The 27,600-nt window shown below is 37.4% G+C and overlaps 1 protein-coding gene across 1 annotated transcript; it reads left to right on the top strand.

Annotated features, from left to right (window-relative positions):
- The first annotated feature begins 8,601 nt into the window (after nucleotides 1-8,601).
- LOC145639042 (ARF guanine-nucleotide exchange factor GNOM-like) lies at nucleotides 8,602-26,828 on the top strand. Its single transcript, XM_081690146.1, has 3 exons — nucleotides 8,602-8,820; nucleotides 9,721-10,508; nucleotides 22,759-26,828. The coding sequence occupies exons 2-3, from the start codon at nucleotides 9,777-9,779 to the stop codon at nucleotides 26,356-26,358; spliced, it is 4,332 nt and encodes a 1,443-aa protein (XP_081546272.1). The 5' UTR covers nucleotides 8,602-8,820; nucleotides 9,721-9,776; the 3' UTR covers nucleotides 26,359-26,828.
- Nucleotides 26,829-27,600: the final 772 nt, after the last annotated feature.

The raw sequence follows: 27,600 nt of genomic DNA on the forward strand, positions 1-27,600 counted from the left end.
CCGTCAAGACTTGAAGATTATGAAGTCTCTTAGATTAGGATAGTTGATCTTTGTAGTCTTTATAATGTTAAGTGTGCATGGATGTTTGTACGTGAGCTATTTGTATCCCTTACTTAGAGTATTTAGTGTTGTAGAGATCAGGAAAAGTTGACCTGATCCCTAGGACATTAACAGGTCAGGAAACAGCTGCTTCGTAGCTTGTTTCATGAACCTGGACATTAGTTCAGTAAATATTTTCTGGAATATATATTTCCTATCCTTAGAGAATATTTACTAAACTAATTGATTCAGTTTATGCAAAGTTGGAGATGAATTATTTCGCATATAACTTAGAATATATTATTCTACCCATTTATGGAAAGTAGAATAATATCTTAGAATATCTCTTATTTACAAAATAAAAGATATTCTATTTACCTAAGTTATGATCTGAAAAGATCACGAAAGATTTCATCTCCCAACCTTATAAAAGCATAAACTCGATCAGAATTTCGAGTGAGCTTTTCTGAAAAAAATTCTCTATCTTTGAAAGCTCGAAATACACTCTAAGGGAAATAGTTAGTTCATCTCTTACAAACTATTTATGCACACAGTAAGAATTGTTTTGTAATTATCTCTTGTAAGCTTTGAGTGGAAGCATTTAGAGGGAAACAAAGGGTTTGTATTGAATCACTAAGAGGTTAGTGATTGGGTAGCATTTACGAGTGTGAGTGCAAGTGCTTGTGAGTTCAAGTGCTAAGTGACACCTAGAGTTAGGTGTGAGGATCACGAGTGTGATCATTTGTAATTGCTTTTGTTTTTCAGAGTTGATTAATAAAAGTAATTAGGGTAGTGGAGGACGTAGGCTCAGAGTTGAGCTGAACCTCGTTAAATCTTTGTGTTGATTATTTATTGTATTTTCTGTTTCCGCTGCAGGACCAGTTCATCACCTGGTCCCCCTACATAAATAGAAGAAAATCCAATAATTCCTAACACTGCCCTGTACTCAATTCAAACCCCCCCTTCTTGAGTACCAGCTGCACTTTCAAAGGGGGTGGAGGAGGCTTAGGGAGGGCCTAATAGGGTTCTCTGGCAAGGGAGAGGGGGCTAGGGTCGCCGGTGGGTGGGGAGGAGGGATTTTTTAGAGGGTTGGAGGGATTGTTGGGGGGGTTTAGAGGTGGTGCAATGGGTGGTTTAGAGGTGGGGTGGATGCCGAGGTGGGGGTAGGCTGCCGGAGATGGTGGGGATGGGGTAAGGGGGCTGCCGGAGGTGTGTGGTGTTAGGGTTTATTTAATTAATCATGCCTTACAAAATAACTAATTACAAATTAGCCGGATAATGATATCATTAATAGAATAAATCACCTAATTAGGGGCCGATTAGGGAAAAGGGTAGGAATCTATAGAATTCATCAGTTTTAAGGTAGTAATTAACAAATTTTTTTTTTAGGGTAGTAATTCACAAAGACCCTTTTTTTGAGGTAGTAATTAACAATTTTTCCTTACTTTTTTTACTGTTCATCCATAGCCTTTAGAATTCAGTCAAAGTAAAACACAATTTTTATGTCCATAATATACCCAAAAATGACCGTGTGCAACTCAAAGAAACCCTTGTAAACCAAATATCAAATCAAATTTTATATAAACTCTAAGATCCTAAAGGTTGCACAGTTAACAATTTAGCAAAATTAACAACAACCATACTTTGCAACAATATAAACACTATGATCGATGTCTCAAATAATACAAACAAAGAGTCCATGATGTAAGTCCAATTTAGTACAATTTGTCTGCTATCCATACATAACATCTATTTAAAAGTTTAATGTCAAGTATAGTATATCAACATTGAATACAATGATGTGTTAATACAATGGAGATCTATTATGGACAAAATACTGCAAATATTTTCAATCTAAACCAGAAATTCATTAAAAAAAAATGCCTCAAATGGAAGGCTTCTTACCTATTACTATTTCACTCTTCCTTTTTTTTTTTCTCTACTGCATTTGTTTTGATAATGGAACACCAAACCAGCCCTGCCTTTTATACACATAACCATCACAGCCAAATCAGAAAGTATATGGTTTAGTGGCATGCGCATGCACCTGAAAAACCTTTGAATAATAACATACCCTGCAAGATTCACCTTAATATCCAAGTAGCAAGCCTTTATCCATCAGACAATCAGCTGCATATCAATTGCATATCAATTGGAACTCCCAATGATAGACTATTATTTAGTAAAGCAAATGGAACATCATATTTGACACAAAGTAACTTTACTTAAGTGATCAAGCTCCCCTACATATGTAATTTCCAACCCAAATACAATATCAAAACCAGCCAAATATAAGACAAAATAAACTTGAAATGATTTAAATTAAAAGATTAGCAACAAACAAATCAATAATTTAGCAATATAATCATAAATAAAATAGAATCCCTATCAATTATAACAAAAAGAAACCACAATGTGTAATACAATCTCTAAATTACAAGCATAACAACCTACAAATCATTCTGTAATTACAACAAATTACATAAGCTACATAATTTTGATCATGTCAGCACAATAAATTTGTTGGAAGCCATGGAAAAAATTAATTTGAATGCTAGAGATTACAAGCATAGCAGCCTACAAATCATTCCATGACTAAAATACAATTACATAGCTGCATAATTTTAATTATGTTCAGCACGATAATTCTATTGGAAGCCATGAACATAGATTAATTTTGAAGCTAAAAATGATTCTATTGGAAGCCATGAACATAGATTAATTTTGAAGGTAGAAATGATATGTTGAGGTGTCCATCAATGGGCATGCTTAAGCTTCACTCCCCAAGCTGAGGTGTCCATGTGCAAAACCTGCCAGCAGAGCAGTAAGGATGTAAACAAAATTTTTCTTTTTCTTTTTCTTTTTTTTTTTAAAAGAAAAGCAAAAAGACAGAAAAGGGCAAAGTATGAGCAAAACTAAGGGGAAAAATTGGGGTCACACTATACATAAGGAAATAGCAAAAAGTAGAAATTTTCATACCCAATTTCACTTTTAAGGGTTATAGATAACATAAATTTGTGTGCAAGAATGTAACATAAGTGAGAATTATCTAGATGGTTAAACAATGACTTTTTTTCTTGGAGCTGGTTGAGTGTCGAACCTCTTCATCCACATAATTTTTTTTTTAATAATTAAGTTGGTGTATTATATAGTGTTATTATTGGTTACATGGGTGACGCGGCATATTGAAGGAGAATTGAGTTGATTACATGGCATATTAAGAAATTGAGTATATGACGTGGTGCAACGAGGAGTCTAAGTGACACATAGACGTTTTTAGAAATGCCTTTTAATATATTAGTATAGATTTTTGTTTTTATCCACATGGCGACATTGTAATTTTGACTGATTCTCTACCATAACATTTTGTTAAATAAAATATTAGTTTAGGGCATTCATAAGGTTTTTATTTATTTATTTATTTATAAATTCCGACTTCAAGTTTGATCTTTAAGTTTGTAATCACCCCCAAAACTTTAAACGATTTTTTTTTAAACAAACGGAGCAATAAGATTAATTAATGGTCAAAAAGTTCGACAGTACATACAGATTAATCTCACAAGGACAGTGATTAACCCAAACTTGCTCCACACCAAGAGAAATTAATTTAGCTAGGTGATGTGCAACATAGTTGTCGTCCTTTTTTTTTTTACATGAGTCCACTTAACATGATCAAAACAGGAGGTAAGAGAAAAGATATCTTCCAAGATGGAGTCAAGCTCTATCAAATAGATAGAGGCCTTCGACAGCTTTGTTATAATGGTGAGATTATCCGATTCAAAAATCACGTTTTTGTAGCTTAACCTTCGAACCAGCCTAGCAACCATGAGCAAAGCTTTCCCTTCTGCCACAATTGGATTCCAATAACTACGGACCCTCCTAGCAGCTGAAAAGAGTACCGCACCATTGGAACCTCTAGCCACAACCCCATAAGAAGCCCTGTAGGACTTTATAGGTATTATAAGCGGAATTTCATGAATCATATTTCATAAGCACCTAAACCAAGAACACATGCATAACACACAAGAATCACATAATTATACCTTTGAAGCGTGATCTCCACATTGCTATTCGATCGACAAATTAGGGAGAGAATAGAGCCCCAAGCGTCACTCCTCTACTTAGTCCACGAGATTTGAACGAGCGGTCCACCAATACTAGATTGGTTGAGTGAAGGAGGAAAACCCCAATCACCACCTTTGAGGACAACCGGACATCACCACGAGCACACCACTGGGTCGTGAAGGAGGAGAGAGAGCCATGAGTGAAAGAAAGAGTTTGAGAGGCTTGGTTTCGTGTTTGCTAATTAGGGTTTCAACTTAATAGTAAAATTGTTCTGTAGAAAAACCTAGGCACCTAGTCTACTTATAATCATATTATAATTAGACTAGGTTACAAAGCCCAAAACCCTCCAAACCTACTCTTATGGTTGGCCACCTAGAGTGACAATCTAGGCCTTTTGTGTGACCTTATAGGATCCGTCCAATTGAGGTTTGGCCTATTTTACTAGCCCAAAGATCGTTAATACCTCTAGCTATGATATAACGACGAGCCAAATGGACGAACTTAATTATCTCCATAATTTAATCCTTTTATATATCTAGTTATTGCACTGACGAAGACATCAATCCTTCAAACCCAGCCTTCAACACTTAGAGAAGAGTCCCAAACTAATTTTTTACGCAACATATATCGAAATATGCAAATCCAGCCTTTTTTTTGCATGAAAATCGAGGGATTTAAGTTTTTTTTTTTTTTGTTGATTTTGACTTCAAATTGATCCTTAAGGGCTTCAACATCCCTTAAAATTTTAATCGAGCAATTTTAATAGCAGTAATAGCACCCAGATCAAAGAAATCAAAACAAAATTTATGACGATAGAGATTAACTTACAAGTATAATGGTATCATCAATATACATAATACCTAAACAGACGTACACCAGGAATGACACGTGTCATTTTCTGGTGCTATTTTTTCCCTCCAAAATCCTCTCCCATGTTTTTCATTTTTTAGCCAATGACATTAATTACCTACTATAAGTTAAATACAAAATATTCACCAAATCATATAATATATTTGTGATTATATTGATTCATATACTTTCCGATTCTGTAATTTATATTTTTCATTCCATGTAATTTTAGACTACATATTTAATGTAATACAATATTAAATAAATATAGTACAGTGTCCAAATTTTTACTATACAAACCTAACGTAAAATTAAATTAATTTAGATAAAAAAAATATACATCTAAATGTTAAAAAAAATATTTTCCAAGGAAAATTTATGCTAAATTAATAATAATAATAACAATAATAATAATAATAATAATAATAATAATAATAATAATAATAATAATAATAATAATAATAATTAAAGATTTTTGTGAATACGATAGGTAAAACATGTACTTTGTATTAGATTGTAGCTAGTGAAGTGGAAGATATGACAAGAAATTTTAGTTTTTTCTCTAAGAGAGAAAGATGAATAAGTCAACTTCTCTTACTTAGTTATGTGGAGCAATATTCATTTAATTTTCAATTAAAAAAATGAATTAATACAAAATATACAAATAACTTAAAATACTATTCAAATTACGTTCCTTTATTTTTATATCGACCATTAGTAAATTAGCCCTTTAATACTAATTGAATTATATTTGTTTTTTTTTTGTTCCTTACGAATTAGTAATTTAATTTATAAATCGTGCATTACACGGACACTATGCTAATGAAAAATAAAAAATAACTAGGGTGCCAAATGAAAAACCCAAAGCAATACCAAAGAAAAAAAAAATCCAATTTGAAAATTTATAGTACTAGTATCTAATAAAAAAAAAAGGGAAATTCTCTGTGGTAATCACTAACTTTTATTTTTTCTCAATGGTAAACTCTGAAATTTTTTATTATCAATGGTAATCACAAATTAATATTACAAAACAAATGATAACATTAATGATATTAAAACATCATTAAACGATTAATTAGGGTTAACCTTGGTTAAGTAATAATAGATTTACATTAGTACCCTTTAAATTATTTTTAAAAAAAATACAAAAACAAAAAAATCCAAACCCCTCCCCACCACCAGCCACCTACCAACCCCCTCCTCGAGCCGCCCAGCTTGATCCCTCACTTACCACCACACCCACACCACCAGCTTCGTCAATTGACCCAAACAACGGCGTCGGACCACCGCAACTAACCACCTCCAAATCCACTCCACCAAATCACCTCGCCACCTCCGCAACCAACCACCTCCAAATCCACTCCACCAAATCACCTCCAAATTCACTCCACTAAATCACCTCGCCACCATGATTACAACCACCATTCAGCAGCACCTCTGCCCTCGCATCTCCCTCGCTCCATCTACTATGCTCAGCTCCTACCATGGTTAGCAGCAAACAGCAGCTAACCGCTGCAATCACCTCGTCACCATGATTACAACCACCTTCATCCGCCAAATTAATCACCAGCGCCTCCAATTCGTCCCACAACAGCCTCCGTCGCACTCAGTTTGCAGCCGCAAGCTTCAATTTCAAAGCAAAATCAAATGTCTTAATCGAACGACTGTGTAATGTTGATGATGATGCTCGTTTGTGATCGATGCTGGGTTTTGATGATGCTCATTTGTTTGTGATGATGGGTTTTGATGATGAGGAGCAGTAAGGAAAATTTAGGGAAGAGACGAGGGTCTGATTTATTTTTGGGGGATTTTTGGGGTCGATTTTCGTTAATTTTGAGTATGGATTTAAGTTGTTTTCTAGGGAGATGGGTGACAGGGTAAAGTCGTATTCCCTAATCAAAAATAATTCCTAAATCCTCTAACTAAAGTAGATAGGGAAGTAGGGTCGATCTCCACAGGGAAACAAGTCTTTTTAATTCTAATTGATTAATATAATCTAAATTATCTAAGTAACCAATATTTTAAATATGATTTCTATACTACGAAGGGTGAATTTAGAGAGAAAAGAATCAATAATAAAGAAACCTAGGGTCACAGGTTCACCAATAATTAATATTCCGGGATAGAATGAAGTAATTAATAATTAACAATGCATAGATAATATGATTAACAGGCTCTCGCAATTTATTAACCAACATACATCTAACAGGCTCTCGCAATTTATTAGATCTAAGTTCCTATTAAAAATAGCCTTTAATATTAAATCAACATCTGCTCGATTCATCAATTCAATATTGCTAAACATTCACAATCAAATTCCATCTGCTCGATTCATAATCTAATTGCAAAGAATTAAAACAATTCAATAGGAAATTATCATGCAATATCAACAATCAATAATAACAAACTATCCCTTCATATTAATCATGGATCCCCATAAACCCTAGAATTAAACTACTCACTAATCATCATAACTAATCCAATTAAATAAACAATTAAAAACATAAACAAGAAAACAATTAAAATAGCTGAAATTAGAAAGGGAAGAAATTGTACCAAAACAAATCTGGAATTAATGAAGGAATTAAGTACAAGAGTTTAGAGAGAATTCTAGAGAGAGAGAAATACTAAGTAGAGAGAGAAAGTCTAAGAGAAAGAAGTGATTAATTATCCGTACAAAACGAATATAAATATCTCTCCTAAAACACGAATTAAACAAAGCTTAATCAGGTCCTAACAAAACACGCGCCCGATCGGGCGAAGGGGGCGCCCGATCGGGCCCGCCTTTTTTCCTATGCCTATCCTTCAGTGCTGCGCCCGATCGAGCCTACGCTCACCCGATCGGGCCCGCATCTCCTTGGCAGCTGGCATGCGCGCAGCTCGCCCGATCGGGCGTAAGCTGGCCCGATCGGGCCCGGCTTCATCTTGGAGGTTTGGACTTTGATTTGGGCTAGATTTCTCGGCCCAATCCATATTTCCTCTCGGGTCTCGAATACATGGTCCAATTGCCTCGGGCTCCAAAAATGGTCGTGCTCCTCCAATGCTCGTAGTCGCCTCATAAAAATCCCAGGAAAATGCTCCAAAGGTGAAATTCCCTGCAAAACTTAACCAAAACTACGAAAACACTAGAAAACACATATTAGTAATAAAAGTGGCCCCAAAGGGCCAAAAACACTACTAATTATGACCAAGGGACGGGGGTAAAATACTGTATAAAATGGACACATCAATGGGGTAACGGATACAGGGAAGGGTGGTGAGGCAACACCGGGGAAGGGAGGTGAGGCAGCGGCGGTCGGCGGGGGTGTTTGGCAGCAGCGTAAGTGGTTGGAAAGGGAGTACGTAGCAGCGGGGAGAAAGGAAGAAGAAGGGGGGTTGAGGGTAATTAAATGGGGGTAGTTGTGTCTTTTTGCACTTTAATTGCTAAACTATGGTTAAAGAATTAACAAATTATTTAACAAAGTTACCATTAGTTTAATTATATTACTTTGTGATTACCATTGATAATAAAAAATTTCAAAGTTTACCATTGAGAAAAAAATAAAAGTTAGTGATTACTAGAGAGAATTTCCCAAAAAAAATAAAAAAATCTAAAATGTCTTTCTAATTTCACACTTATTAAATCACTCATTTCAAAACTCCGTATGAATCAAAGCTCTGCAAATATTCTCTTTCTTTGATCTTACTCACAACTCACTCCTACAAACTCCACAATTCCCACCTCGACCCCTGTGCAGCTCCTCTGAATCTGACTGCCATTCTCTTCTACGCCCGTCGCAACTTACTAACCAACGGATCCAAGGTTGCTCTTAGCCGTCATTCATTTCGGAGTTTTCAACACTAGCACCCGTGTTCGTGATGTATAATGTATGTCAATTTTTTAAACCTAAATACTTTATTTCTCTCAATTTTAATTCTTCTACTTGTTTTGTTATTATTTGGAATTTTGGAGTAGTATAAAGGGTAAGGAAGGATAAAATGTTTTTGATTTTTTATTGAATTCAATAAATTATTACTTCCTGAATAATCGGCTACATTTTTTTTATATTAATTGTTATAAAATTATAGCCTGTTTTCTAAAAATAGTTTAGGATACTTGTTGATACTAGAGTAAATTCGTGCATATTATACTGTTGATCAAATGTGAAAGTTATGGAAAGTGGGTTTTTATTTTATGTTAAATCTTGTAAAAGAAAGTTATGAAGGATTGTGGTTTGGAGTTGAGAACTTATTTCTTAAATATGTTCTTCGTTTCAAACTAGTTGACACGTTTCTTTCATCCCGTTTGTCAATCAACCGTATATATTCTGATTAGCAATACATGTAAATAAGAGTTATAAAAAGTTGATATTTTGAAAATACACATTTAAATAGATCTTGTTTTTACTTGCATCGCTTTCTTCTACTAAATTTGATGATTTATTGGAATGTATAAATATGTGGGATTATGTTAGCTTTGTCTAAGTGGTACTTTCATTGATTCAACTTTTTAGAATAATTGTTGATAATTTTAGATATTAATGATTGAAATAATGGACTGTCAATCATAAAAACAGAAATGATACAAGTAAATAAAAACAGGGAAATGACTTCAACTACTTATAATGAAAATATACATTATGACAAATCCAAAAATAATTTGCATGATATAATTTATTTTTAAATGTTTTATTATAAATATATGGTTAGCTCGAAATTTTCTACTATAACAATCAAGCCCTTAGCTGCTAGTGATATGACTTGGCTGACGTGTGGTGCTAATTTCAGATATTAGTTGTTAATTGCTGAGACTCTGGGCTTGCAAAAGTAGTTTCGTAATAAATATGGGTCGTCTTAAGCTGCAATCTTTTGTGAAGACAATTGAAGAAGAACCTGAAGAGCCTGAAGTTACATCATCAAACAAAGCTGCTATATCATGTATGATCAACTCAGAGATTGGTGCTGTATTGGCAATCATGAGAAGAAATGTGAGATGGGGTGGTCGATATATGTCGGGGGATGACCAATTAGAACATTCTCTTATCCAGTCTATGAAAGCGTTACGAAAGCAAGTCTTTATGTGGCAGCAGCAGTGGCATAACATTAGTCCTATTTTGTACCTCCAGCCATTTTTAGATGTTATTCGGTCTGATGAAACTGGTGCCTCCATTACTAGTGTTGCCTTGTCATCTGTTTATAAGATTTTAGTACTTGATGTGCTTGATATAAACACTGAAAATATTGAAGATGCGATGCATTCTGTCGTTGATGCTGTCACCAGCTGCCGGTTTGAGGTGACTGATCCTGCATCAGAAGAGGTGGTACTGACAAAGATTCTTCAGGTTCTACTGGCTTGTATGGAAAGTAAAGCATCTGTTGTATTGAGTAATCAACATGTCTGCACTATAGTTAATACTTGTTTCCGGATTGTTCATCAAGCCACAACAAAAGGTGAATTGCTGTATAGAATGGCAGTGCACACAATGCGTGAACTTGTCAGGTGTATCTTCTCACATCTTCCTGAAGTTGAGGGCTTGGAGGATTTTGTGGCCAACAGAGTCTCAGTAAAATCAGAGGTATAGCCGTATAGCCCAACTTTTATTCACTATCTTGCTAACCTAATTGCTTTTTATAGGAAAGGGTTCTTTTTATTTAAACTCAAAAATATTACGAGTATTATTTTGTTGAACATAATGTGCATGTATTCATTTTCTATAAAATTGAATTTATTATCAACTCAGAAATCAAATATCCACATTCAAGTGAAAAATATGCCTATTCTTAAAAAGTTGCGCAACAATCCTTTTCTTTAAGAAACATAGGCCCTAAGATCTTTGTAATTGGACAATCTTGGTGCTACCCCATGTCATTAATGACATTTTTGTATTTTTGTGATTTTCACTTGTTTCTAATCTTTTTGTTTCAATGCTATGGTTCAAAATGTACAACAATGGTTTTTGAAAGCTTATGGATTAGTTTGTACAAAATTTTAGGAAAGGTCTAGTGGTCTACTAAATTTTACTGGAACAGAATTTAATCTGAACACTATTCTATAAGATAAAGATACGGATAGGTCTCACTAGAAGCTAGTAAAATGGGGTACACCATGCTCCACAAAATGACACAGGAAGCATTTTTCATTACTAATATACATTAAAAAAATGAAAAGTAAACCCAAAAGTACAATCATCTATTATAGGGAGCTGTTAAGTCTGTTAGACTAAAATTAGTAATTATGTTAGAAATTCTATAAATACAGAATTTGGCAGGAAAAAGCTGTAAGCTGTTAGTTCTATTCAGTTTTGTTGTAGTTCACAGTTAGCAATCTTTAATTCACATTTAAAAGGGTATCAATAGAAGTACAAAACTATTATCCCTTCCTCCGTCTATCTCCTTCCCTCCGTTAGTTGAGTTGCTCGAGATTATCAAATCTGATTTCAGTAGCTTAGATTGAAGCTTAGTCTACAAAGATATATATATGTGACAAGAGGAAAATGTAGGTCGTTATCTACTTCTCCCTAGAGCCAAACCTAATTTGTAAACACTCGACCAACCTAATACGAGTATAAGTCAAGGGTCGAACCCAAAGGAATGAGTAGGTGCAAGCTAATTCGAAGAATATAAATGGTTGTGGTTGGTAACTAAGGTATCAAGAAACTAGATAAATCGAGAAATTCAATATGATAAACACTAGGGATATAGGTTCCACATGCAAGCTCAATGATTATGCTAATTGATAGATCACTGAACCAATTCAAACATTACAAGGGACAAACAATAGTTGCAATCAAAAGAATCCAAAAGCTATCTCCTATAAGCCAAGCTAGGGTTCACTATGAATGGCTAACAAGGAAAATCACAATCAAATTCAATCAATTAAAGCAATTCTCAAATCAAGGGTTAATGTCATTGAAATTTGCAATACAATCTAGATTAATCTTATAGGTTGATCACTCCTAGTCTAATTAATCACATGCACAACTATGTCAACCAATTTAATTGCAACAATTCAATCAATCAATGATCATCAACTAGCAAAAATCATCAATCAAGTATGCTTCCCCTTCTCCCTAGCAACTAATCTACTCACTAATCATGGTGAAATTGAAAGACAAAACAAATTCAATCACAAAAATATTCATTTCAACTTTAATCAAGAAGGAATTCAATCATTTAACAATTTCTCAAACCTAAACCAAAATTCAAATCAAACATTCAAACATTAAAGGAAATTGCAATAAAAGTAAATTCAAAGGAAATTAATCTCACAAACTTTCATTGATATGAAGAAGAAATCCAAACTTGATTGAAGCAATGTTGTAATACAAATCAAAATCCAAGAATTTCTATCTCTACTTTCTCTCTAACTTCTCTCTAGTTTCTCTCTCTAAAAACTAAGCAAATGAAAAATTATCTAAAAGTTAGTTTTGAAAAGGAATTACAAGAGTATTTATAGACAAAGAAGAAAATCTGATAGGCCGCGCCCTCTCCAAGAATATCCCGCGGGCGCGGAAAAATGGGTACGGAACCCATAACTAACTTCGCGGGCAATCTGGGCAATACCCGCGCCCGCGAAGAAGACCCCCACGCCCGCGGAGAAGACCCCCGCGCTCGCGGATACTGTAGCCCGCGCCCGCGGAGAAGACCCCCGCGCCCGCGGCTAAAGGCGCGGTAAAAGCTCTGCTCCCTAGTGAAATCAGGGGCCCGCGGTCTCTCCAATAGGAGCGGTCTCTCCAAAACCTCCGCGCCCAAAGCTAGACTGCGAAGAGTTCCTGTAAAAAAAACTCCATTTTCTTGCACTTTTTCCGCGCTCGCGGCCTTTGGCAAAGGCTTCGTGCCCTCTCCAAGAAGCTTGCTTCTTCTTTGCTTAGCCCTTCTTGGCTCTTCTTGATCCCTTTGCAAAGCCAACTCCTTAAGCACCTACAAAAGTAAGCAAAGAGAGAAAATAGATGAGAAAAAGAGCCAAATAAAAGGGAAACACGAAGAAAGAAAGAAATAGAGAAACTAAAGGAGAAAAGACCAAAATAATAAAAGAACGCTATGAAAATAGGGTGAAAACATTCTAAAAGACTACCCCATGAGTGCCATAAATGACACTCATCAAATTCCCCCAAGCTAGACTTTTGTTCGTCCCGAGCAAAACAAAAGCTAAAAAGGAATAAGAAGGGCTTATTTAGAAAAGAAAAGGAAAAAGAGAGAAAAAGAATATACACTAAGACTCACTAACGTAGGAATCACGGTTGTTTTTAGCTACAACAAGCCCTTTAAACCCCAAAGTCACCTATGAGGACGAGTGAGGTCTCGTAAAGGTTTCCTAAGAGCTTAACCCATAACTCTTTGAAATAAAACGAGGTAAAATCATTTAAAAGAAAAGATGGTAAATAAAAAATTCAAACAAATAGCTCTTGATAAGGACCTTCACAAACGGTCAAGTGCAAGTGAATGAACACTTTTCTATATGATAGGGGTTTGCATGATTCAAGATATCCACGGTTGATTGAAACATAAGGTATGGTAAGCGTAGAGAACTAATGAGGCGCAATCCACTTTCATCCCAACCAATCTAACCGCGTTCTCCCAATGGCTTCAAATCTTCCCTTAGTAAGCGTCTCTATGGTTTCTCGAAGGAAAAGGAAAAGAATAAAAATTTGAGGGTTCTCGACATCTTGACCTTGCATCCCTTTTCCTTAGGCTTTAACTCATAATGCCTTCCCTCGGTATATGACTCAACCACTAGGTCGAAAGGACTTTCCCAAAGGTTGTAACGTAAGGGCAAAAGGTTAGGGGTAGGCCTAAAATTTAGAATTTTGTGGTACACCTAGGTTATGAAGCAAAGATTGGCCAAACCTCGACACCAAAACCAAGAAGTCACCAAACAAAAACAAACTAATACCCCCAAGCTTATTCAAAGCTATATCCACAAGCATATATACAAAAAGCGTAAACGCTTCTCCCCAAGCTAAAGGAAGCATTGTCCTCAATGCTTGAAAAGGGAAAAGAATCACATCAAAATATTTTTGAATTTTCTCATTTTCACTCTTTTTTTTTTTTTTTTTTTTTTTTTTTTTTTTTTTTTGTAATTTTCATTTTTTTCAAAGCAATTGTCCTCGCCTCTTTTAACTTTGAACGACTTTTTCAATTTTGCAATTATTATGTCCTTGCCTTTTTTTTTTTTAACTTTGGACGGCTTTTTCATTTATTCACTTGCCATTATTCACAATATATACAAAAGACAAGCTTGCTTACAAATAAAACCAATATCCAATCTTTTAGACCACAAACTCCAAAAACATGACCATTTGCTTCAAACATAAGGCTCAAAGTCCTAAAGATGTGGCTTGAAAAGAAGGGGAAAGGCTCAAATGGTTAGCAAGAAAGCAAATGTAAACCCAATGAACTAAAAAGAAAGAAGAAAATCCTAGAAATGAAAAATTACCACCCCGAAAAGGTGCCTTTGTCCTTCCTAGTTGGTTCGGTCTCGTGTTTGAGAATTATGAGTCAAGATTCAAGATTAGGTATGCCAAGGTCAAGGATCCATGCCGCATAATCAAAATATGATGAAGGCTTGAAAAAGAATATTCCTCACACGGTTGTAGCAAAAACTTACTAAAGATGTCAAACCCACCAAAGGAAGCAACTCCGTCTTACCACAAACCAAAAGAATTCGGCTTCAAGGCCCCAAAAGGTCTAAACCGCTACCTTAGCATACCCTATCCTAGAGTCAACCGTGAATACTCTCAAAGCATGCACACCGATAAAACATAGGAAAGCATACATTCAAAGGCAAAATTCCGAATTGTAGAATGTCCAAAGATAAGAGCTAAACAAGCAAAAAAAAAAGTATAGCCTCAAAAGTGCAAATTTTTTTTTATTTTTTTATTTTATTATTATTTTTTTTAATCAAAGAAAGAAAAGGAAACTTAGAGAGAAAAGCACAAGAATGAGAACAATCACAAGTAAAACCCAATCGTCAAACAAGCGGTCATTCGGCAACAACGCCAATGACCCCAAACACGCTGTGTTACAAGGCAAACATCCTCGAATGATCAAATCATCCTAAAACTAATCCTAATCTAAGCATCCAAGAAAAGTAAAGTAAAGAAGTAAAGGTAAAAAGATAAAATAAGAAGGGTCTCACCGAGCGTCCAAGCTATGCTATAATAACCAAGGTGAAAGAATAACCACCTTCATGATGCTCCAAAAACTATAGCACGAGCAAAACAAGGTGAGAAAGAGAGAAAGACTATATACAAAAATGAAATTGTTAGTAACTTCCAAACAAAAGCAAACAAGAGAAAACTTACTGGAAAACTATGTACAAAAACCTAGAAAAACCATCATCATTATCATTGTTAAAAATCCCAAAACATCATCATCAAAATCAAGACAACATAACAAACAACATACCAACTAGACTACCAAAAGCGAAGCAAGAAAACCCACCAAAACCTTTTCAAACATATCCCCATAAGTCCAAGGTGCCTCCCCTTAAACCTACCCTAAAACACCCTTTTCGACTCCCCCCCTCACAAAATAAGTGCATCTACAGCGATGCATACAAGCAAGGGAAGCTATAGGGGAGGTATAAAAAGGGGAAATAAACAACCCAAGGGGGACTAATGGCCACTAGGGCCGGCACCACCATCACCCGCATCCCCATCATAAGAGAAGCCCGATGAGGGGCCATAGGGATCCCAACCACTGGTATAACCGGGTTGCCACCCATAATGACCTTTGAAAAGGTCAAGTTGGGATGCGGTCAACTAGTCATATGGCTCGGGTTGAACGCAAAGCTCAGGGTGAGTGGGATGAACATAGGGGTAGTTGGGATCACCCCTATAGTCACTCCCTCCCGAAACCCGGTAGTCATATTGACCGGACTCGTCAGAGAAATCGCGCCTAAGCTCATCGGGGTTTGAGACCCCTTGCCAATAAGGGTACGTAGGGAGGTTGTCACCACCCCAAGATGGCACGGGCCCTAATTGGGCCGACACATACGGGTAGTTAACCGGAGGAGTGACCTCCCCCCTACGTGCACTAGCATCGTACAAGGCGCTACTTTGAAAAGCTAAGTTTTGGTTTCTGGCATACATACCTTGCATGCTTAATTGCATGCGCTCCATTTGCTCTCGCATGGCCGTCATCTCCCGAAGATAGGGATCTTGTTGGTAATCATGTTGTTGTCGTTGTTGTCTTCTTCCTCGTCATTGTTGATTGAATTGTTGTTGTTCTTGTTGTTCTTCTCCACCATCATTATCAGCATCACCATCTTCCTCATTCACATCCTCATCCTCCTCCATATCAACTATCACTTGCCCCCTATCCTTAGGGATAATCCAAACATTCCTAGCCTCTTGACTAATAGAAGTTGCGGCCGGGTTTAGAAGCAAGCAATAGTGCTCATTTCGCACTAACCAAGAATATACATTGGCGTTCCTCGTACTAGTGATGAAGCGTAATGTGTTGAGTTGCTTCAAATCTAGTAACACGTCTTCACTCCCTCCAACCGGAGTGCAAGACCTCGAGAACCCCTCATGTTTGAAATGAGTAACCAACCTCGTAACCAATCCTCCACAATGAATCTCTCCGGTTTTGGAGCCACTAATTATCGCCCTGCAACACTCCATAAAAATGTACCCAAAATTCACCCCAGGCCCAAAATCCGACTTGGTAGCCATCCAAAGAACCATAATCTCTTCCCTTGAAAGTTTCCCAAGGTCTTACTTGTTAAAAACGGCATAACCAAGAACCCTATGAAGAATCCTAAGGGCCGGGTGAATAATTTCACTAGCAAGTGAACTCTTGGAGTCAAACATTCTCTTATTAGCAATGGTTCTTCACCAAGCAACCTCATTATAAGTAGCCGGGTTGGAAAGGATTGGCTCAAAAATATTGGCATGAGGATTGAAACCAAGGGCTTCATTGAATTCGTGGAGGGTTAATGTACGCTTGATATTGAACAATCGGAAAGAGATGAGAAAATCAGTATCCCCCACCCTATTGTATTCAAATGTAGAGAAAAACTCAATGGTTGGTTCCAAATATGTTCTAGGAGAAGATTTAACAAACCCGTCCAAATGGAGGTTGTGGAGAAGGATGTCAAGATCGGAATTGATTCCTAACTTGACCGTGTCGGCATGGATTTGTTGAGTAGTTTTTGGTGTGAATTCCTTTGAGTTATTGGTGTTATTTGATTTGGTGATTATGGATTTGTTAAGAAAGAGAAAGAGTGGCAAGAAGCTTTCTCACCAATCTCCCGGTCAATCTTCTCAAGGCCAATACTCCCATGGCCAATCTTCCCATAGCCAACCTCCTCCCAACCCCACTCCTCAAGATAATACCCCACCTCCACCTCTACCCCCTCTCAAATTTTATAACCGGTCTAAACAAGCTCCAATATACAACAAAATAAAAACCCGAAAGTTTAGGCCAACCCGAAATTATCATCATTCCGACATGGTCAAGTTTGGAATCGATTCCGATCTTGACATCCTTCTCCGCAACCTCCATTTGGACGGGTTTGTTAAATCTTCTCCTAGAACATAGTTGGAACCAACCATTGAGTTTTTCTCTACATTTGAATACAATAGGGTGGGGGATACTAATTTTCTCATCTCTTTCCAATTGTTCAATGTCAAGCGTACATTAACCCTCCACGAATTCAATGAAGCCCTTGTTTTCAATCCTCATGCCGATATTTTTGAGCCAATCCTTTCCGACCCGGCTGCTTATAATGAGGTTGCTTGGTGGAGAACCATTGCTAATAAGAGTACGTTTGACTCCAAGAGTTCGCTTGCTAGTGAAATTATTCACCCGGCCCTTAGGATTCTTCATAGGGTTCTTGGTTATGCCGTTTTTAACAAGCAAGACCTTGGGAAACTTTCAAGGGAAGAGATTATGGTTCTTTGGATGGCTACCAAGTCAGATTTTGGGCCTAGGGTGAATTTTGGGTACATTTTTATGGAGTGTTGCAGGGCGATAATTAGTTGGTCCAAAACCGGAGAGATTCATTGTGGAGGATTGGTTACTCATTTCAAACAAGAGGGGTTCTTGAGGTCTTGCACTCCGGTTGGAGGGAGTGAAGACGTGTTACTAGATTTGAAGCAACTCAACACATTACGCTTCATCACTAGTACGAGGAACGCCAATGTATATTCTTGGTTAGTGCGAAATGAGCACTATTTCTTGCTTCCAAACCCGGCCGCAACTTCTATTAGTCGGGAGGCTAGGAATGTTTGGATTATCCCTAAGGATAGGGGGCAAGTGATAGTTGATATGGAGGAGGATGAGGATGGTGATGCTGATAATGGTGGTGGAGAAGAACAACAACAATTCAATCAACAATGACGAGGAAGAAGACAACAACATGATTACCAACAAGATCCCTATCTTCGGGAGATGACGGCCATGCGAGAGCAAATGGAGCGCATGTAATTAAGCATGCAAGATATGTATGCCGGAAACCAAAACTTACCTTTTCAAACTAGCGCCTTGTACGATGCTAGTGTACGTAGGGGGGAGGTCACTCCTCCGGTGTGTGTCGGTCCAATTAGGGCCCGTGCCATATTGGGGTGGTGACAACCTCCCTATGTACCCTTATTGGCAAGGGGTCTCAAACCCCGATGAGCTTAGGCGCGATTTCCCCGACGAGTCCGGTCATTATGACTACCGGGTTTCAGGAGGGAGTGACTATAGGGGTGTCCCAACTACCCCTATGTTCATCCCACTCACCCCGAGCTTTGCGTTCAACCCGAGCCATATGACCAGTTGACCGTATCCCAACTTGACCTTTTCAAAGGTCATTATGGGTGGCCACCCGGTATAACCGGTGGTTGGGATCCCTATGGCCCCCCATCGGGTTTCTCTTATGATGGGGATGCGGGTGATGGTGGTGTCGGCCCTAGTGGCCATTAGTCCCCCTTGGGTTGTTTATTTCCCCTTTTTGATACCTCCCCTATAGTTTCCCTTGCTTGTATGCATCGCGGTAGATGCACTTATTTTGTGAGGGGGGGAGTCGAAAAGGGTGTTTTAAGGGAAGGCACCTTGGACTTATGGGGATATGTTTGAAAAGGTTTTGGTGGGTTTTCTTGCTTTGCTTTTGGTAGTCTAGTTGGTATGTTGTTTGTTATGTTGTTTTGATTTAGATGATGATACTTTAGTAGTTGTTGGCTAGGAATTGGGTGAAACTTGTATGATTGATTAATTGTGATTAATTTGGGAATTGTATTGATTGATTGTTGAGATTAAAGTGATTAATGAAGGTTTGCATGTGTGTAATTCGATTAGGCCTTGGAGAATTATGCTAGATTGCATTGTAATTGTTAATGACACGAACAATTAATTTAGGAATTGCAATTATCGATTAGTTTTGATTGTGATTTTCTTACTTTGTTATTCATAGTGAACCCTAGCTTAACAATTAGGAGATAACTCTTTGATTCCAATTGATTGCTCTTATCATTAGTCTTCACAACCTTTTATTGGCATGATCTTCCCAAGTGTTGCAATTGACACTATTACTTGTTGATCCCTGTTCCTAGTGTTTTATTTCCTTGGTTATTTGTTTTGTTAGTTGTTAGTATTCTCTCTTACCTCCGTCTTCGACCTAACTGACCCTCCCAAATCGAAAGCATTTGAACATTACCGTTCCATTGGGTTCGACCCTTGACTTGCCTCTATACTCGTATTTAGGTTTGTTAAGTGTTTATAAATTTAGTTTGACCGAGGGAATATTAGATAATGACCTAGTTTTCCCCGGCAACGGCGCCATTTTGACAAGAGGAAAATGTAGGTCGTTATCTACTTCTCCCTAGAGCTAAACCTAATTTGTAAACACTCGACCAACCTAATAAGAGTATATGGTAAGTCAAGGGTCGAACCCAAAGGAATGAGTGGGTGCAAGTTATAGCCTACGTCAAGCTAATTCAAATAATATAAATGGTTGTCGTTAGTAACTAAGGTATCAAGAAACTAGATAAATCTAGAAATTCTATATGGTAAACACTAGGGATATAAGTTCCACATGCAAAGCTCAATAATTATGCTAATTGATAGATCACTCAACCGATTCAAACATTATTAGGGACAAACAATAGTTGCAATCAAAGGAATCCAAAAGCTATCTCCTATAAGCCAAGATAGGGTTCACTATGAATGACTAAGAAGGAAAATAACAATCAAATTCAACCAATTAAAGCAATTCTCAAATCAAGGGTTCATGTCATTGAAATTTGCAATGCAATCTAGATTAATCTTATAGGTTGATCACTCCTAGTCTAATTAATCACATGCACAACTATGTCAACAAATTTAATTGCAACAATTTAATCAATCAATGATCATCAACTAGCAAAAATCATCAATCAAGCATGCTTCCCCTTCTCACTAGCAACTAATCTACTCACTAATCATGGTGAAATTGAAAGACAAAACAAATTCAATCACAAATATATTCATTTCAACTTTAATCAAGAAGGAATTCAATCATTTAACAATTTCTCAAACCTAAACCAAAATTTAAATCAAACATTCAAGCATTAAAGGAAATTGCAATAAAAGTAAATTCAAAGGAAAGATATCTCACAAACTTTGATATGAAGAAGAAATCCAAACTTGATTGAAGCAATGTTGTAATACAAATCAAAATCCAAGAATTTCTATCTTTACTTTCTCTCTAACTTCTCTCTAGTTTCTCTCTCTAAAAACTAAGCAAATGAAAAATTATCTAAAAGTTAGTTTTGAAAAGGAATTACAAGAGTATTTATAGACAAAGAAGAAAATCTGATTGGCTGCGCCTTCTCCAAGAATATCCCGCTGGCGTAGAAAAATGGGTACGGAACCCATAACTAACTACGCGGGCAATCTGGGCAACACCCGCGCCCGCGGCTAAAGGCGCGGCAAAAGCTCTGCTCCCAAGTGAAATTAGGGGCCCGCGGTCTCTCCAAAACCTCCGCGCCCGCGGCCAGGGCGCGGAGAGTTCCTGCCAAAAATCTCCATTTTCTTGCACTTTTTCCGCGCCCGCGGCCTTTGGCAAAGGTTGTGTGCCCTCTCCAAAGAAGCTTGCTTCTTCTTTGCTTTGCCCTTTTTTGGCTCTTCTTGATCCCTTTGCAAAGCCAACTCCTTAAGCACCTACAAAAGTAAACAAAGAGAGATAATAGAAGAGAAAAAGAGCCAAATAAAAGGGAAACACGAAGAAAACCACATAAAGAAAAGTAAAACACGAAGAAAGAAAGAAATAGAGAAACTAAAGGAGAAAAGACCAAAATAATAAAAGAAAGCTATGAAAATAGGGTGAAAACATCCTAGAAGACTACCCTATGAGTGCCATAAATGACACTCATCAATATGTATATATGTATGTGTATATATATATATATATATATATATATATATATATATATATATATATACTTATGCTGGAAGGCAAGAGTTTAATTAATTGCTTTAGAAAATGAGTTACAAGAGTTTCTAGAGATGGGACATAATAGTACACTAGTACCTAAGTTATACTGTATATCCTTTTGAATTCATACATCTATGAGGCTCAACTAAATATAAACTAGCACAAACAAAAGTTAGGGCTATGGAAAAGAATGTGTATGATGTCAGATTCCTTTTCTTCTCTTCTTGGCAAAGTATCTGTTGCCATATTTGAACTCCTACCCTCAAATTGCAGTTGAATCTCTGTGAAGAGAGCTTTGTGTTCCCTGCTGTCCATGATCATATTAATAAGATCAGTCCCAGTTGAAAATCTTCATAAAATAATTCCACTTCTTTACAATAAGATATCATCCAAGCAACACTTGCTGTGCCTGCAATTCAAGATTTCTTATAATATGAGGCATCAGGGAATGGAGGGGGAGGGGGGACAATAGGCATCATTGCTGGCTCTTAGATTTACATTGGAGCAAAGCTGATTAGACCCCTTCCCAGGCTGCAAAGTTTGACTTTTTCAAATAAGTCCCCGGATTACTCTCTGCAGCAATGTTTCCCCTGCTAAAGACCCGGACATTTGTCCTTTCCCATTAATGCCATACCTCAAAAGAAATAAGGTTATACCAGGGCAAAGAATGCTCAGGTTCTGTGTTGTTAAGAATAAAGATTGAAAAAAAGCCAGGCTTTAAGGATACTCATTAAACCATTAGCATGAACAGCATGAAGTTGGCTTCACACTTTTTGTTCTCTAACACAATTTACCTATTTAATTAATTTTTGCACAATTAAGTTGGGATCCAAGATGTCAATTGGGGTGGTTAAAGATTTTCATTAAGTGTTGAGAGTTGGTCCTATTTAGGCTATGTGCTGTTCACCTTAGTTCCACTTATTTCAGAAAATAAGTTCATGAAAAATAAGTTTAAACTTATGATAATGGTTAATCTGGGCTACCCAAGTATAATATACAACTAAAATAAGCTCTAATATGATCACATAAGTTTAGTAATCAATGCATGTGTAATATACTCTTGACCCTTTGAAGTTGCTGTAAGGTTCTTTAGTTCTGTTAGAGAGGCATGGTGGGTAATGTACTCTCTTTAACACCTGCTCTGCTCAGGTGTCAATTAACTTTTTGATTGGAATTTTTCATGTTACATATATCGTTTTGGAATTTGGATGAAATTTTAATCTAGATGAAATTTCAATCATATGACTTATTGCTTTTAAAATTTTTAATACAAAAAGGGTGCTGCAATTTATTTATGTTCCAAATGATTATTTAAGGTGGATAGCACACGATATCACTTTTCATAAATTGAATCTACCCATATTGTAACTATTTCCAATTTTTGCTAGTAAGTCATTGCAAATTGAACTTCTTTCCTGATGCAGATCGGTAGCCTTGATAATGAATTCAATTTCTCTGTGAAGCAGCTCAATAATGGAAACAGTAATTCTGAATATGATGGTCAGTTGCCTTCTGGTAATTTTGGCACGACTGCTCCTACGGGTATGAATGCTGATGTGGTGGATGAAAATGGTGGGAGTGGGAAGGAGTCAAGGCCATATGATTTGCATGTGATGACAGAGCCATATGGAGTACCCTCCATGTTTGAGATATTTCATTTCCTGTGTTCATTGCTGGTTGTCGACCACATTGGAATCAGTCCTAGATCTAATGGCATGGCAATTGATGAGGATGCACCTCTCTTTGCCTTGGGTCTTATAAATTCAGCTATTGAGTTAGGTGGGGCTTCTTTTCTTAGGCATCCCAGCTTACTAAATTTGATACAGGATGAGCTCTTCCGCAATTTAATGCTTTTTGGTCTGTCACCAAGTCCTCTGATTCTCTCTATGGTATGTAGTATAGCTCTGAATCTATATCATCATTTACGAATGGAGCTAAAACTACAACTTGAGGCTTTCTTTTCTTGCGTGATATTAAGACTTGCACAGAGCAGATATGGTGCTTCTTATCAGCAGCAAGAGGCTGCAATGGAGGCCCTTGTTGATTTCTGCCGACAAAAAACATTTATGGTAGAGATGTATGCTAACCTAGATTGTGACATAACATGCAGCAATGTTTTTGAAGATCTTGCTAACTTATTGTCAAAGAGTGCTTTTCCTGTTAACTCTCCATTGTCTTCTATGCACATTCTTGCTCTTGATGGGCTGATAGCTGTTATCCAGGGGATGGCTGAAAGGATTGGCAACGGATCTCATGGTTTAGAACAGGCCCCTGTCAGTCTTGAGGAGTATGCTCCATTCTGGATGGTCAAATGTGACAATTATGGTGATCCTAATCATTGGGTTCCATATGTTCGTCGTAGGAAATATATTAAGAGAAGATTGATGATTGGTGCTGATCATTTCAATCGGGATCCAAAAAAAGGGTTAGAATTTCTTCAAGGGACACACTTGTTGCCTGATAAACTTGATCCACAAAGTGTGGCTTGCTTCTTCAGATATACTGCTGGGTTAGATAAGAATCTTGTGGGTGACTTTCTAGGGAATCATGATGAATTTTGTGTTCAAGTTCTTCATGAGTTTGCTCAGACTTTTGATTTCCAAGACATGAATCTAGACATAGCTCTGAGGCTTTTTTTGGAAACTTTCAGACTTCCCGGAGAATCACAAAAGATACAAAGGGTACTCGAGGCTTTCGCAGAGAGATACTACGAGCAATCTTCTCTTATTCTAGCCAACAAGGATGTTGCCTTTATACTATCATATTCCCTTATAATGCTGAACACAGATTTGCACAATGTACAAGTTAAGAAAAAGATGACTGAAGATGACTTTATTCGCAATAATAGGCGCATTAATGGAGGCGAGGATCTCCCACGTGAATATCTGTTGGAATTATACCATTCTATCTGCAAAAATGAGATTCGCACGACACCTGAACAGGGTGCTGGTTTTGCGGAGATGAATCCCAGCCGGTGGATTGATCTAATGCACAAATGCAAGAAGACTGCCCCTTATATCGTGACGGATTCTAGGGCTTACCTTGATCATGATATGTTTGCCATAATGTCTGGTCCAACGATTGCTGCCATTTCTGTGGTATTTGATCATGCAGAACAGGAAGACGTCTACCGAACTTGCATTGATGGTTTCTTAGCTGTCGCAAAAATATCAGCCTGCCACCATCTTGAAGATGTTCTTGATGATCTGGTTGTTTCTCTTTGCAAGTTCACTACTCTTTTGAATCCATCTTCTATTGAAGAACCTGTTTTGGCTTTCGGTGATGACATGAAAGCGAGGATGGCCACTGTTACGGTTTTCACCATTGCAAATCGATATGGTAACTATATTCGCGCAGGATGGAGAAATATCTTGGACTGTATCTTAAGGCTGCACAAGCTTGGTCTTCTTCCTGCTCGTGTGGCCAGTGACGCTGCAGATGACTCAGAATTAACTTCTGATCCTGGGCAAGGGAAGCCCCTTACAAATTCATTATCTGCATCTCATTTACCATCCATGGGGACTCCTAGAAGGTCTTCTGGACTGATGGGACGGTTCAGCCAACTCTTATCTCTAGAGACAGAGGAGCCAAGGTCACAGCCCACTGAGCAACAACTTGCTGCTCATCAGCGTACACTACAGACAATTCAAAAGTGTCACATTGACACTATCTTTACAGAGAGCAAGTTTCTTCAAGCTGAATCTTTATTGCAGCTTGCTCGAGCACTTATATGGGCTGCTGGTAGGCCTCAGAAAGGGGCTGGATCGCCAGAGGATGAAGACACTGCAGTTTTCTGCCTTGAATTATTAATTGCAATTACATTAAACAATCGGGATAGGATTGTTCTTCTTTGGCAGGGTGTCTATGAGCATATTGCAAATATTGTACAGTCCACTGTGATGCCTTGTGCCTTGGTGGAGAAGGCTGTCTTTGGACTTCTTCGAATTTGCCAGCGGCTGCTTCCGTATAAAGAGAACTTAGCTGATGAGCTTCTTAAATCTTTGCAGTTGGTGCTAAAGCTTGATGCTCGAGTTGCTGATGCTTACTGTGAGCAAGTCACCCAAGAAGTGACTCGTTTGGTCAAAGCAAATTCCACTCACATCCGATCACAAATGGGTTGGCGCACCATTACTTCTCTTCTTTCTGTCACAGCCCGACACCCAGAAGCTTCTGAACCAGGATTTGATGCTCTGGTTTTTATAATGTCTGAAGGGGCCCATATGCAGCCTTCTAATTTCATTCTCTGTATAGATGCTGCTAGACAATTTGCTGAGTCTCGAGTTGGACAATCGGACCGATCCATACGTGCTTTGGATCTTATGGCTGGTTCTGTGGGTTGTCTGGTGAAGTGGGTTCATCAGACTAAGGAAGCTGGGGAGGATGCTGTAAAGACGTCTCAAGATATTGGGGAGATGTGGCTGAGACTTGTGCAGGCCCTAAGAAAGGTTTGTTTGGACCAGAGGGAAGAGGTCAGAAACCATGCTGTTACGTCTTTGCAAAAGTGCTTGACCGAAGTAGATGAAGTCCATCATACACACACACTCTGGTTGCAGTGTTTTGACATGGTCATATTTACAATGCTTGATGATTTGCTTGAAATTGCCCAGGGGCATTCTCAGAAGGACTATCGTAATATGGAAGGGACACTTACATTTGCCGTGAAGCTTCTACCCAAGGTATTTTTGCAATTACTCCCTGAACTTTCTCAATTGACAACATTCTGCAAACTGTGGTTGGGTGTTCTTAGTCGGATGGAAAAGTACATGAAGGTCAAAATTCGAGGGAAGAGAAGTGAGAAGCTCCAGAATCTAGTGTTAGAACTCTTGAAGAAAACACTAGTAGAAATGAAGAACAGGGGAGTTCTTGTTCAAAGGAGTGCTTTAGGTGGAGATAGCTTATGGGAATTGACATGGCTTCATGTGAAAAATATCTCTCCATCGTTGCAGTCTGAAGTATACCCAAGTGCAGAAGTTGATGGGAATATTAATGCAACCCCTTCCGAACCTGTGGTCTCCGAAGGTTGATATCATGATATATGCTCTCAAGCGTATCTTCATGCATTGAATGAGTAGCTGAAGTAGTGAAGTACTATCTAACTACTGAAGTGTATGGTAATTGCTGGTTTAGATATGGGAGGATGGTTGATGTGTTGGGGAGAGTGAGAAAACACGGTACGTAGTTTTGTCGTGTATTAAAGATGGGATTTTCTTTTATTTCTGCAGTTTTTCTAGGCATATCAGACTATCAGCAAGTCTATATACAACATACAAGTGTATTTATGGTATCTGTATTAGACTATTAGCCGAGTCCTCAGTGAGACTTGGAGCTTTATATCAGTGTTACTGATGTGCATATAGATAATCACCTTACAGTATCTAACCCTTAAAGGTCAAATTACCATCTTGCATTGGTAAAATGGTTTCATAAATTAGCTACTATGTTAACAAGGTAACTCTGGATTTTTTGTGTATTATTGTATTAGCTGAGTTATTTACCTGAAGCTTACAGTATAATCTGTAGCAATTTTACTGTAAAGCTTGATTTTAAGTTATTGATAAAATTTCTGTTTATAGGAGTCAGATTAGTGTTAAAAATTGCTGTAATATCTGACTAATATAGCACCTATGCAATTCATGTTGGCCCGTTGGTATGGAGATATCATATACTCCGTAATACGTATGAGTTTATGCTGGAGGAACAGGGATTTTGGAAGATGTTGAAGAACTGCAAGAGTTGACCATGACTAACCCGCGGCTACAAAGGCAAGCTGCAGCCTGGCCATGGAGTACGCTGTCCCATGGTAGCTGCAAAATTCTTTACTCCATATTGATTTGCTTGGTAAATATTGCATTACATGCAAAGTATTTTTTTTTTTTCTTAATGTGTAAGATACAAAAGATTTGAAATTATTTTTTAATTTAATATATATTGAAGAAACATACCGGTAAAGTAGGAAGATATAATAATGGATTAAGGGCTTGTTCTCATACGATTATTTTGAGTTTAGTTTAGCTTAGCTCAAATAAGTTTAGTTCAGCTCAGCTCAGCTCTTAATTTCCTTCTCTTATAAAATATTCATTTCAGTTCGGTTTAGTTCAATTCAGCTCTACTAAGTTCAGTTTAGTTCAATTAATGAGAATAGATCCTAAATATTTGATAAGAAAATTTGTTCAATAAAGTAAATTTTTGGTTGGAAAATTTTTAATATTATAATGGTGATAAATTTGCAAACATAATAATTTAGATATATGTTATATGCATCGAGT

This window comes from Chenopodium album, chromosome 7, assembly GCF_948465745.1.
Source record: "Chenopodium album chromosome 7, dcCheAlbu1.1, whole genome shotgun sequence".
Taxonomy (NCBI): Eukaryota; Viridiplantae; Streptophyta; class Magnoliopsida; order Caryophyllales; family Amaranthaceae; genus Chenopodium; species Chenopodium album.

Bases quoted from the DNA above. Each gene is read 5' to 3' on its own strand.
- LOC145639042 (XM_081690146.1), top strand. From the start codon at position 9,777: ATGGGTCGTCTTAAGCTGCAATCTTTTGTGAAGACAATTGAAGAAGAA. The intron at 10,509-22,758 runs GTATAGCCGTAT...TTCCTGATGCAG, and splicing joins GAGTCTCAGTAAAATCAGAG to ATCGGTAGCCTTGATAATGA.